Source organism: Plodia interpunctella, chromosome 24 (genome assembly GCF_027563975.2).
Source record: "Plodia interpunctella isolate USDA-ARS_2022_Savannah chromosome 24, ilPloInte3.2, whole genome shotgun sequence".
In the NCBI taxonomy this organism is placed as follows: Eukaryota; Metazoa; Arthropoda; class Insecta; order Lepidoptera; family Pyralidae; genus Plodia; species Plodia interpunctella.
The window spans coordinates 2,528,222-2,542,824 of record NC_071317.1 but is presented as its reverse complement, the minus strand read 5'-3'; the positions used below and the strand labels follow the sequence as shown (position 1 = coordinate 2,542,824).

The following is a 14,603-nucleotide window of genomic DNA, read 5'->3' as shown; positions in this document are numbered from 1 at the left end:
TTATGTTTTCGTAGTGCCTATCTAGTTTTTTTACCCTTGCGCATTACGATTTTGTCTACGATCCGTATTCTTTTTAGAAGACGCATAAAGATTTTTACGGAGACGAAAGAATGCCATGGATGGAAACGTCCATACGTGCACGTGTGTGTGTACACAAACGTATAGAAAACTAACGAAGATTCTGTTTTTTTTTCGCCACGCCCTCACTGGACCGTGACGTGATAGATAGACGCTTGTATTTTTGTCTTTCCAATATAGATAAACTAAACAAAAAAAATGTCGATAGTTAAAAAAAAAATGTCATAACAAAAGCAAGTGTTTGCAAGCGCTAAGGCTTGATTTATGTTGTTTAAAATATTATTTAAAATAACTTGTAATAGGAACTGCTGAAGTGGCGATATTTTATTTTAATAACATATAACTTCAACTAAACTTTGTGTTCACTAATTGAAATATAATTACAAATAAATTTGTTATAACCTCTAAAGATACAAAATGGATCCTGAAAAGCTGAAAGAAATTGGTAAAATATGTATACCTGGTATGAGATTAAGTTTATTGAATAAAGAATTTATATCTGGTCCAGGAACATATGAATTAAAAGGATATATCTATGCCGCTTTGGCTGGAATATTGAAGATGGAGGAGGATGAAAAAACCAAGGTAATAAACATTCCAAGATGGTACATAAAAATGTATTAGAACTTTATATAATGTTGCATTATCATCAGACTTCCCCGATCCATTGTATGATATAACACATACATTGTATACACACAGGAATATATAAATAAATGCATTTGCATGTCCAAATAAACATCTTTAGAACTTTCAATCTTACAATGAAACAGTTTTTTAATTAATTCTAAATATGTAAAATTTACTGTTTTTTTTTTTCAGGTAACCATAGTATCTGTAGAAAGCCCAAGAACACCAAGTATTCTGCCAAAAACTGGTGATATAGTGACAGCCAAAGTAACTGTGGTCAACTCTAGACAGGTGCAATGTGTTATCCTTTGTGTCGGACCTTCAGTGTTGGTCAGACCTTACCGAGGGGTGCTGAAGAAAGAAGACATAAAATCAACAGACAAAGATAGGATAGATCCATATAAGTGCTTTAGGCCAGGAGATGTCATACTCGCTAGAGTTGTATCCTTTTATTTTAATATTAAATTATTATTATTTTAAATACAAGTTTACTATCATTGTTATCAATCTAAATCTATACTTTGAAATGCTTTCCTTATCACTACATTCAGCTACCAATGACAGAAATACACTGGTACCACCTCTCAACAGCAGAGAATGAACTTGGAGTGGTGATAGCGACAGCAGAAGGTTCCCCACAAGGAGTGGGTATGGTGCCTATCAGTTGGTCCGAGATGCAATGCCCCAAGACTTTGGTGAAGGAGCCTAGGAAAGTTGCCAGAGTAATTCCGGAGAACATAAACCAAGCTTTGTTCCCAATGGATAAACAAAATGATATTATGGAAGAAAATACAAAACAGCAATCTTGATGAATACAATATTTAATAAATAATATTTTTTGTTATTAATTTTCCTATGTCCTCACTTTGAAATAGTCTCAAAAGTCTTAACGTAGCTATCTACTCTAATTGAATGGGCCGTATGCTTGTTTGGCTATAGAAAAGCTTTTCCCCGCTTGCTTTTGAAATTAAAATCCTAAACGAAAATGTCAACGTCATATTTAAGATTTTCGACGAAAACGTCGATGTCGTATGCTGCTGTCCTATGTCAAAATACTTTTCCATAACAAAAAATGACACACACAGTGAACTTTTTTACTTTTATTGTTAAAAATTCCAAAACGACATAGCTGTAATATTTAAAAGACATCATATAACCGTATTAAATTTATTCAAGCTCACATAATCCAACCATTCCATTGATATAGTGTTAGTTCAGTAGAATGAAGTCATCGCACTTCGGTTATCTTTAAACAAACTGAACATTTTGGTTACAGTGTTAATAAGTGTTTCTTGAGATAAAGTCGTCTCCCGAGAACTCTAAAAATGAAGTTTGCTGAACATTTAAGTGCCCACATAACGCCAGAGTGGAGGAAACAATACATCAATTATGAGGTACTTAGCCTACACCTTGCAGATTTGTGTCAAGATAACAATGCCCTTGGTCTATTAGTCTTGGATTTCAGATGGTTTTCATGGAAATCTTTCTTTGTCAAGTTACTTTTTAGATAAGGTATTATTGACATGTTTGCAAATACATTTGATTTTGGTTTTGAAAATCAGCTGATGTGTTTTGGAGGAAACACTTATTAATAATTTTGTTCTTTGATTTAAAATAGCTTTTTACAGACCATTTGGAGCCTTCACCTACTTCACTGATTATCTAAACTACACTGCACCCTGGGACTTTACTTCTTAGAAATTTCCATTGGGTCATACAGAGAATGCTATGTGGGTGCAAAAATATAATAAAAAAATAACTGTGCTTACATATAAGTTGATTGTTATATTTCAGGCCTTGCTTATATATTTTGAGGTGTTTATTGGTATGTCATTAGGGTATGAGTCATGTCACATGGTCCTATTTAATTGAGATGACAAACACAGGCCTGCTTATTGGTCTATGACAAGTTTCAGTTATTTAGTTATGTGTGATGGACGCTTCCAATGTAAAACATTTCTTAGCATTAATGCAAAATGCATTTTTGTAAATTTTAAATCTATTATAATAATAATAATATTCTATTGTAATATATTGTATTAAGTAACATAAAAAAGATCAATTAAATGGGATGATAATAAGTAAATCTAAATCAACAAATAAATATTTTAAACTAACTTTTGCCCGCGGCATCACCCTCCTGAATTTCTCCTGGGAACATTTGTTTTCTGAAATGAAAGGCACCCTAAGTCCTTCTCCATACTTCAAACTACATGTAAAATTTCAAGAAAATTGGTTATGCAGATAAAGAGTGAAGAGGTAACAAACAATCTTACTTTTGGATTTATAATATTATAATAGTTATTTTGCTTGAATAAAAAACATGATTAATAGAAATAAGTTTGTGAAATTTTCCTTCCAGTCCCACAACTTTACTTGTAACAGGAAGCAATTCCTGTAAGCTTATCTTACCAGAAACAGGTGAAATGGTCCCAGAATGGGAGGACCGATTACCCGTCTAGTGCTTGAGTTGACGTCCCCGACCAGGAAATAATAAATTATAACTTATCAGGAAATGAAAGCTATGCTATACACGGCGGTGGAGGAGGCGCCGTCAGCCGAGAATGTGGAGCCCGAGGTGCTGTCGCGACACTTCGCCAACTTCGACGAGACCTTCTTCCATTACTGTGACCAGGAGCTTAAGAAAATCAACACATTCTATTCAGGTACTGAAAGTCAAAGTCAAGTCTACTGTGAGGCATTTGCCTGATGTCAGGAGCACTTTTCATCCAGGTCTTTCCCATGATGACATACCTCATGACATGTAGAGTTATGTCATCAGTCCATTTTGCCTATGGCCCTATCTCTGTCTCCAGTCCACAGCCTTCTGGCTCCATCCATCCATCATGCCAGAGGTAGACCTTCGTACAAAGGTCGTCTGCATGGAAAAGCATACTTACATTATTGTGTTTCAGTTTGAAATAACTAATTACTGGGTTCTTTAGCAAAAGACCACAGAACTTGATCTCAACATTTAAATTCAAATTCAAAATTTAGGATGATATAATATATAAAACTAAGTATACTGCCGTCTTCCAAAGCCACAAAGTATGCATCGCGCGAGAGACATCCCCATCCCTACTTTCTCTGATCCCCACTAGTTTTATTTCCACATTTCTTTCACAGAGAAAAGCTTGCTTATCTTTCTTACAGAAAAGCTTGCTGAAGCCACTCGCAAGTTCGCAACTTTGCAGAGCGAGCTGAAGTCGCAGTTCGACACAATGAAGCCTAAAGGCGGGGGGGACAGCAAAAAGGCGCCGATTCCACGCAGAAAAGTCCAGGAGCTGAAGTTAGCCTTCAGCGAGTTCTATCTCAGCCTTATCCTGCTGCAGAATTATCAAAACCTCAATTACACAGGCTTTAGGAAGATTTTAAAGAAACATGATAAGGTCAGTTTAATCTTTTTATTTATTGACGTTTACAGACATGTATTATGTCTCGAACTTACTTTCGAGCGAGCCAATTCCATGCAAATCGTCCCTATACATATATTTATTTATTTATTTATTGAGGCAGATCAACATTAACATAGTATATTATTCTCATCTAATCACGACACCAATATAAAACAATGTCGCTTCCCGCTGTCTGTCTGTCCCTATGTATGCTTACATCTTTAAAACTACGCAATGGATTATGATTCCATACAACAATGCAGCAAAAATACTACACAGGAATTCGGTGTGCACGTGCCTTTACCACATGACCACCGTCGCGTCAACATCGCTTCACCCCTGAACAACAAAAACTAAAATATTTAAGGAATGGCAGTGTGATCTTGCGACATTGCTGGTTCTAATTTTAACTCAGTAAAATTTTCCCGAAGTACTTTTAGCACTGCGAAAGGGATATTTGTTTATTATTTGTTTTCGTTGCCAAAATCTGTTTCATTTGTGAAACTTGTCTCCCGAAATAAATCATCAGCGAAGTACTTTAGGCCGAAAACACACAGTTCCCGGTTTATCTCTTACAAATTAAAGTCAAATGTAAATTAAAAATACATTAACATTGTACCTCCTGATCATCAGTCTCAAGATATTGCTTCCTTTTTACGTATCCCCGGTGAACAAAATTGGAAACTTTAAAAGTCGATTTGAAATGTGATTTCATTCAACAGTGATCCATGAGATTAAACAGAGAGAGCGGTTGAGAGAGATATGTAATAATGATAATGAAGAATGATTGTTTCAGTTATTAAACGTAAGCAACGGTGCACAATGGCGGGCCGAACACGTGGAGACATCGCACTTCTACACAAACAAAGACATAGACAGACTGATCAGCGACACAGAAGCAACGGTCACTAATGAGCTGGAAGGCGGGGACCGGCAGAAGGCGATGAAGAAGTTGAGAGTCCCTCCGTTGGGGGAGCAGCAGAGTCCATGGACGACCTTCAAAGTTGGGCTGTTTAGCGGCTCCTTCATAGTGCTGTTCATCACCGTGGTTTTATCAGGTTGGGTCTAGTGCTATTCAGTACTATTAGACATTTTGGGCAACACGTTCTCACGGTCTTCGCCATCCTTGGTCACTCTGTGGGCACGCTGCAAGCCGGTGCGTGACAACGACTAAACTGTTTTTTTTTTTTATTAACCAAAAAGACAGACGAAAGAAAGATTTATAAACAAGAGTGTGCAAGTGACATACATTTTTAACTTTTTTAAACTGGATAAAGACATAGTTAGTCATACTTTTTACATGGGCACATGTAAATACAGCCAAGCTCAATACCTTCTGAAACAGGGGGTGCTTAAGTTACGGTTCGGTAATTTCGGAGATTACCCGCCTCAAATATACAAACTCACAAACGCTTACCTCTTTATAATAATAGTATAGATCACAGGGACAAATAGAACCCAGGAGCGGATGGCGGACAGGCTTAGTGATCACTACGCCACGGAGGTCGAATATATTCCAATAAGAAATTAAGATTCACTTCCATGTGTTGTATGCATATTTACACTTGGTGCTAATAATATAACAAAACGGAAAAGTCATATTTTTTTCCAAATCTCTATAATTTTTTCAATAAAAACCATATTACTATGTATAGCAATTTCTTGTAACGTAATATTAGCACACTATACATATCCTAACAACATATTTACACTATACACATGAGGTAATGTTGTTTTACGATTATTTGTGGTCATTTTTATGACTCTTTTCGCAAACAATAGGTAACTGTTGATTCACCTTGTGGTTACCAGACCAGATAACTCTGTTTTGATAGACTCTGTTATCGCAGAGAATTAGATTCTAATTAGGTAATTATGTAAATGTTTTATGCGTCCAATAATCCAAGCAAATATTAACTTTGTTATTTATAGTACAGTCAATGGCAAGTTAACCTATCCATATTCATGGCAAACTCGCCCCTATCGCCGCTGCATAAAAATGTATGCAGGGTAACTTCACGTGCGGTGATTTTCATTAAGAGCGATGGAACTTTGAAATGATACAAGCTGTTGTAGTTTTTGTTTTGTTTTACAATGGAGTCAACGATAAAATTAAGTTAATTATTAAATTACCAGCTGCACCCCGGGGATTCGCTCCCGTTGGAATTTCGAGATAATAGTATCCTATGTGTTATTCCAAGTTATTTTCTACCCGTGTACCAAATTTCATAACAATCAACCCAGTAGATAATACGTGAAGTGATAACTAACAAACAAACTTACTTTCGCATTTATAATATTAGTTGGGATTAATTCCATATCATATCACATATGGAATTCCGTGCCGTGCCGGAAGCCGTGAATATTCACGGCTTCTTCCGAAGCCGTTGAGCGTCGGAGCCCAGAATGCGCTTAAATACATTGCTTCTAATCGTAATTTACTTGATTTCCGAAATTATATTAAATAACACTATGCCACTTCACATAATATTATACTTAAATGGGAAAGTATGTCTGTCTGTTACGCTACGATTACGTTGTTACGTGCGGGAAAACGGGAAACATCTAGTAATATGTAATATGTAAATAATAAAGTTCAGATGATTTTTCGTCAATTCATTCATCATTTTAGCCAAATACAAGAATTAAATGATGCATTTGGCTAACATTATATTCGAGATAGAAATATACCCAAGTGACAACATAAAACAAAAACATTATTTCTCTTTCCAGCATTATTCCACGAAGGAGCCACGGAAAACTTCAAGACAGCCTTCAGATTATACCGTGGCCCGTTCCTACTGGTCGAGTTCATATTCCTAATAGGCATCAACGTATACGGATGGCGATCGTCAGGGGTCAACCACGTGTTGATCTTCGAGTTAGACCCAAGAAATCATCTATCAGAGCAACATTTAATGGAATTGGCAGCAGTTTTCGGTGTAGTATGGGCGCTTAGTATACTCAGCTTCATATACAGTGCTAGTTTGAGTATACCCCCATTTGTGAATCCGTTGGCGCTAGTGATAATCATGACGGCGTTTCTACTGAATCCGCTGAAGGTTTTCAGACACGAAGCAAGGTTTTGGTTCTTGAGGATATGTGTGAGTATCCTTTTTTTCTTGTATTTATTTATTTGTTGCCTTTGAAATCTCTGATACTGTGCGAAATTTTGTATGAGAAGAATTTATGGTACAGTCAACAGCACATCAAACTGTCCAAATTCATTGCAAACTCGCCGCTATTACCGCGCAGGTCGATTTATGCAGGGTAACTTGATGTGCTTTTGACTGTAAGGTGTTTTTCGAAAAGTGCACATTTTCAATGTTTTAAATCTTAGACCACATCGGTTGTATATTTATGTAAATACCATTTTAGCATTAAAGGCTTATTTATACGACATCTGGTCGGAAAGTAATATATTCCATGTTTGATGTGAAATACTTTATTGAAGTCGAATATAAACGCAGGCACAACATACACGATATACACCCTCTTTTTGAATGTTTGAATCTGTTACTTTCAAGTCTTGGTGTGCATTATACTATTAAATTTCAATTCTTTCAAATTGTTTTAAATAAAATACTTGTTTATTTAACTTAAATGAATGAATAGAAATATGGAGAAAAAGCCACGGTGAAATTTGTCGCCCTGCTTCTTCTTCACCTGCGCTTTGGAAGTTGGCGGTAGATTTAGTTTAAATATTCTTTGACGTCAATAAGTGATGTATATGATCCTAAATTGAATAAAGAATTTGGAATCTTTGAATAATTTCGTCTTCTTCACCTGCGTTTTGGAAGTTGGCGGTAGACTTATATAAGTTACTAGATGTTTCTCGGAAGCGAAAATATAATTTTGAGATAAAATATAGCCTATAGCAGTTTTGGATTATGTACCTTTCTAATGGTGAAATCATTTTGGAAATCGGTTCGGTAGTTTCCGAGATTACCCGCCTCAAACGTACAAACTCACAAACGCTTACCTCTTTATAGTATAGAAGATAGTATAAATGTAAATTTTGAAGTCAATTTTTTTAAATAAAGTGATAATCATCAATAAGTGATATATCATCCTAAGTTGAATAACGATTTTTTTGATTGGCACCAGGGCCGTATCCTAGCCGCGCCCTTCATGCCGGTGCTGTTCGCGGACTTCTGGCTCGCGGACCAGTGGAACTCCTTCGCGGCCGCCTTCCTCGACTTCCACTACCTGATCGCCTTCTACGTCGCGGGCGGCGACTGGTTCAATGTCAACAGTATGTGTTTCTCGTTTCTATTAGCTCTTTCATTTGATTATATTAGCTGTTCTTTCTTTAGCTTTCTTTCTTTTGTTCATTTATTTTTTTATGTTTTCCGGTTGTCATTGATTTTATTCATAACCAGATTTTGCCCGCAGCTTTGTCCGCGTTTTCCTACGGGGATAGTTATTTTTCCGGGATTAAAGGTACCCTATGTCCTTCTCCATACTACGAACTGCTTGTATGTAAAATTTCAAAAAGATTGGTTGAGAATATAGAGCCTAGAGGTAACAAACAAACTTACTTTCGCATTTGTAATATTACTTAGGATCGTCTTTGTTTCGAACCTAATTTGAAATTTCATCGCCGAGAGAAAATTTATATTTTTTAATGAAATACTTTTTATTAGTTTTATATACAGTTTGGATTCAATATATCTTTAGTTGTACACACATCATCTTTTTATGACCCAAAGGTGACTGTTGGATAATGCTCTTAGCATTTCGTGCATTACATTATTTCGTGCGTACATTATATATCGTATTTTTCGCAATAAGTGTACACAAATAAATAAAAAAACATTTGCACTTGAAGACACATGAACATATATTTGAACTTCCAGATGCGTTCGAGCGCGAGCAATGGTTCATCATAACTCGCTCGGTGGTGAACATAGTGCCTGCTTGGGGAAGATTCTGGCAATGTCTACGCCGATACAGGTGATATTCAAACTGATGTACACGATGAGGAGCTCAATGGCGCAATGGTTAGTGCTCGGCCTGTGATAGTGGTTCAGACTCTCTCACAGTGGTCGGTCATTGGATGGGTGACCAAAATTATCTTGAGCTCCTACGTGCTTCGGAAGTCACGTTAAGCCGTTGGTTGGTATTTGCAGTCGTTTAAAACCCGCCAATCCGCAATGGGCCCGCGTGGTGTGTCATGACCCAAACTCCTTATCCATCCGTAAGGAAGGCCAGTGCCCCAGCAGTGGGGACGTTTAAATGGTTGTAGATGATGACATGATTTGGGGCCTATTTCACGATAAAGTTTCGCATAACCTAAAAGTAACATATCATACAGATAGCGTTCGAAATTGTTTCACAAGTGTTTGTTAGGGCAGTCTGGCCAATCACATCAGGTAGATTTATCTAGATGTTAGTTTATGTGTCAGATTACAATATTATATTTTATCATATATATTTTATATATTATTTTATTTAGATTTAAGATTAGATTAATGATCTCTCACCACTCTGAGAGATCATTAATCTAATCTTAAATCTATATTTAAATATCTGCGACCGACTCCACCTAGGTTTATCGAACATATGCAGGCTACACCTGAGTGCAGCCAAAGACCAGCTGCACCTGCTAGCCTGCTAAACCTAGGTGTTGCCGAATTTAGGTGTTTAGCCTAAAAATATATAATTTATTTACTGTGTTAGTGTAGCATGTTTGGCACAACTACAGCCAAATCTTCAACATTTTTATGCCAGTTTCACACTGCCGCCGAACTAGGACACATGCCGACGCGAATACGTGAATATTACGTAGTTAGTACGAGTGCTTTTATTTACCGCAATGAAAAGACAGCAATGTATACCGAATCCGAAAGTTTGGCAAACTGTTCGACGACAGTGTGGTACCGGCATAAGGTATATTTGTGTCCGTACAGGCTATTACTACTGTACAATTCGTCAAATATTCGATTGTTTGTTTATTTGTATGTTAACAGGGACAGTCGGGAGGCATTCCCACATCTTGTCAACGCGGGAAAGTACTCGACCACATTCTTTGCAGTACTGTTTAGCACATTGAGGACGATTTATGGTGGTAAGTAGTTGATTTTGCTGTATTATATGAGCATAAAAATATACCACGCCTAGCGTGTATAAAACACGTTAGGTGTGAGCCACGAAACCACGCCTAGCGTGTATAGAACACGTTAGGTGTGAGCCACGAAACCACGCCTAGCGTGTATACAACACGTTAGGTGTGAGCCATGAAACCACGCTTAACGTGTATAAAACACTGTTAAATTAATTAAATGTGATCTACTAAACTACGCGTAGCATGTTATACAAATAAATAAATAACATGTTAGTGGTTTTGGGACTCAAGTTCCATATAAACTCAGATCTATTAAATACATGGTACATAAATATAAATATATAGGGACAGATCACACAGATTGAGTTAGCCCCAAAGTAAGTTCGAAACTTGTGTTATGGTATGCTGACACAACCATTATATATTCTATAACATATACATATATAGATAAACATCCAAGATCCAAGTCAATCTGAAAAATATCACTTTCTATCTTGGGGCTAGCAGGGCTGCTAAACTGGAGGTCCCGGGGATCGAACCCGGGACCTCAAGTCTAGCAGCCCTGCGTGATGACCATTAGGCCACAGAGGTCGTCTATTATTAAATCGCAGTCATTTAAATCAGTTAATTTCATTTTTATTTCTTTCTCTTTTGACAGGGAGATACTCGGACCCGTACAGCAACCCGTTCCTGTACGCTTGGTTCCTGTGCCAGCTGGTGTCCTCCCTGTACACCTACACCTGGGACGTGAAGATGGACTGGGGGCTGTTCTCTGTGGGGCCCGGGGCCGAGAACCAGTTCCTGAGGGAGGAGATCGTCTACAGCCCAGGGGTGAGGGGTTCCTACATCCTTACATATTATAAAACAAATATATGCTAACTAATATTATATAAATGAAAATAAGTTTCTTTGATACCATTTCACGCATTATCTATTCAACCAATCTTCTTGAAATTTTGCATTCTAGTTAGAGAAGTATAGAGAAAGACATTTCATCCCGGAAAAATAACGCGGGCGAAGCCGCGAGCAAAAGCTAGTGATGTATAACTATAAAACAAGTATATGTATAGCTAGGAGTAGTGTAAATTCACTTTCTTGATAAACTGTAGATATGAGAATATAACTAATTTGTATGCTGATGTAATGTAACTTGTGACGCCTCGAAGCACGGGGCCCGCGTGAAAATAAAAATACTTGAAAACAAGAAATGCATTTGTCATTGTAATTGTATTTAAATCGTTATTGGATTTGCATACATCGAAAACAGGAAACTGGGTCAAAATGAACTTGCAAAATTTGAAAAACAAACCAAAATCTTTATAAATAAAAAAAAAAACTAGTTATCTGTGGCTTCGTTCAAGTGTATATGCCATGGGAACAGTACAATTTTCACGGATGAAAGGTACCCTATGTTCGTTTCTGAAGAGGTAATAAATAAAAGTCTAATGGTCTTAAATCCTCTCCTAATTTACTTCAACGAAAACTAAAACAAAAGAAAATGACACATATTATTAATCCAATAGGACATATAATTGCTCATGTGTTCCTGGTTATATTCGGGGTCTGTGATGCAACGAGGCCCGAGTTCAACGCATATATTAATATTTTAAAAAATAGTTCGTAATTTTACTACTGGCTGTCTGCCGTAGGTCAACGCTCCTTGCGAATGCTATTGTTCCTTGTCAGCTATCAAGGCCATGTGTCCCTTAGTCGCCTCGTACGACGAGAAAATATGGAGCGGTCCTGTTCTAGAGTAGGAACCACACGCCGCAGGATAAATGACTACTATATCTCTTCATTTAGTTCTACTACTTCGCGATCGTGGAAGACTTCGTGTTGCGTTTCGTATGGACGGCGTCGTTCGTGCTCACTGAGAACGGATATGTCAACCCGGAGACCATGACCTCCATACTGGCGCCTTTGGAAGTTTTCAGGTTAATTTACAGAACAATTCATTCTCAAAGTCATCTGTCACTTTTACCTTTGATCCATTAACTTAAATGTTTTTGCATGTACTACATGATAAAGGAATTTTCCTTCACCGTAGCATAACTAGTAATTAAGAAGGAGCATTTTATTCTTATTTTAACTACTTCGTAACTCTTCATGTTGCCGATCGATATGTCAATTGAATAGTAATTCGATTGACTATCGATACCAATAGTTCAGAATTAGTTTTATCTCTTTCTCAGCTATTGTACCACACCTTTAGGCGATTATTGAATAAAATCTGATACCAGTGTTAGCAATAGCACACTCGATAAGATTATACTGTCGATGGATATTTATAGTTTAAAATCATTATTATATCGAAGTTTTTGAAAATATGATATTATCAACCTTCGATAGTATTGGTGAAAACGCCGATTTTGATAGTAGGTATATAGTTATCAAGAAAAATGTTATGAAGCTTGCAATTATATCGGCAGACGGTTCATCTGGAATTTCTTCCGCCTGGAGAACGAACATCTAAACAACTGCGGTAAATTCAGAGCCGTGCGAGACATATCTGTGGCGCCGCTGGACTCCTCCGATCAGGCTGACATCATCCGCATGATGGATCATCCAGATGGCGTTGTTAATAGGTGAGAAACCTTCGATAATTGTAGGAAATTTTATTTATAATGTTAGGCAACATTAGCCTTCTACGACCAGATAGACATAATTAAATTTGTAATACGTTATAGATATAATGTAATTCCTACAAGTGATTGTAGCGCCTCAAAAGATACCTGTATACATCACAAACTAGGATTAAAAATCGAGAGGCAAGCTATCAATTCGTTTTAATTTGTATGTATAGATTATGTATATATTATTAAGTGAAAAACAAAAAAATATATATTATTGATTATCTCCGATAACTATAGGCACGCGATTTGTTGTTTAATGTTTAACATAATCATTGTTTTTTACAATGAGAATCATCTGATGGGGTCACTAATGGGTGAGAAACATTAGAAAATTACATGGAACGTGTCTCAAAAACTTAAGCTCATTAACCTTTAAAAAAGTCACACCCTCTGTACGTCATTGCATTTTTTACAGTATTTTACGTAATAAACAATTATCACTACGAAAATATATTCAGGTATTACATAAATTCTTTTTTAAAGTGCCGTGTACATTATTTTAAGAGTCAGGTGTCAAGCAGATGATATAATAATCACGTGCCTGTTTGCAGAAAGTTTTAGCGAACACATTAACATAACATATTTTCTAGATGTATGTTTAAAATTAACACTAGTAACTAGGTGATGTTTTAACCTATGTATTTAAGGCGTTTGTCAAAGAATTTGGATTTTTTATGTACACCTATGTATTGGAATTTTTCAAAAGGCCTTTAAATCACGGCCAAATTTATAACTTTAGGCCAATAAGGTTCATCGTAGTGAAATTAGTAAGATGACATTAAAATAAAATCACTCGTTCGTCTGTGTGTCCGACCTAACTCCTTCTCCGAAACTACTGAAACTATTCAGTTGAACTTTAGTGCACATAATATGTGAATCTGTGTCGATTAGTGTAGATGCTCGTATCGTGCCCTACCACAAACACTGAAAGACCTGTATGAGGACACAGATAGTACTGTATCAATGATCCTCACAAATGATGCCAGCTAAGAAGTGTAATGTGGTTCTCTGCAGTGCTAATTCAAAAAGTTTCCAGTAGTTTGTAGCTTTTTATGAAATAGTATAATAATTTAAAATTTTAATAAATGCTCGTGAAGGTCTTAAATCAGTGTCATGTCTCCGCGTCACGGTACAGTCAACAGCACATTGAGTTATCCTACATGAACTACTATGGCGTGGTAATAGCGGCGAGTTTACAATGAATTTGGGTAGGTTGATGTGAGGTTGACTGTACATGCTAAGCTGACACCTTTTTGTAGCTTGCTTAATGTATCTACCTACTTTTGCATTTAACATAAACATGTTTAACTCTGTGTATTTATTTTATGCTACGAATAAATCCTAATATTAACTAATATTATAAATGCGAAAGTAAAAAAAATAAACTTACAATAAAAACACTAGATGGCGCTGTGTGTATTTTCCATGCGCTATGGATATTATATTTCAACAGGGCATTGAAGCGGCTAATCTGCTAGTATATTTCTATTTTCTGAACAAATACATTGACATTGATAAGGCAATTTTTTCCAGACTAACGAAGAAGAAGAACGCGAAGAAGATGAAGGAGGACCGCAAACCGCTGCTGAAGAAGGAGTCGATACAAGAGCTGCAGCTTGAGCTAGAGTTGTCCTCCAAGATGCTGTGACCACTGTGATACATTATATACCTGTTATACTGCATTCTGCGAGTATTATATTTTTTAGAAGATTTGCCTGACTTTTATTTAACTTCAAAATAAACGGGTTTTAACTTGGCGCCACTGATCGCGTTATCACATGCTATATCTCTGCATACCAT

At 36.6% G+C, this 14,603-nt stretch overlaps 2 protein-coding genes across 2 annotated transcripts; both read left to right on the top strand.

Moving 5' to 3' along the window:
* The first annotated feature begins 33 nt into the window (after window positions 1-33).
* Window positions 34-1,540, top strand: Csl4. The gene is made up of 3 exons (XM_053763515.2): window positions 34-663; window positions 901-1,149; window positions 1,260-1,540. The coding sequence occupies exons 1-3, from the start codon at window positions 496-498 to the stop codon at window positions 1,515-1,517; spliced, it is 675 nt and encodes a 224-aa protein (XP_053619490.1). The 5' UTR covers window positions 34-495; the 3' UTR covers window positions 1,518-1,540.
* Window positions 1,541-1,722: 182 nt separating this feature from the next.
* LOC128680496 (solute carrier family 53 member 1) lies at window positions 1,723-14,515 on the top strand. Its single transcript, XM_053763696.2, has 12 exons — window positions 1,723-2,102; window positions 3,221-3,374; window positions 3,862-4,097; window positions 4,900-5,161; window positions 6,837-7,207; window positions 8,211-8,358; window positions 8,963-9,059; window positions 10,076-10,173; window positions 10,829-11,001; window positions 11,974-12,104; window positions 12,600-12,755; window positions 14,337-14,515. The coding sequence occupies exons 1-12, from the start codon at window positions 2,034-2,036 to the stop codon at window positions 14,449-14,451; spliced, it is 2,010 nt and encodes a 669-aa protein (XP_053619671.1). The 5' UTR covers window positions 1,723-2,033; the 3' UTR covers window positions 14,452-14,515.
* Window positions 14,516-14,603: the final 88 nt, after the last annotated feature.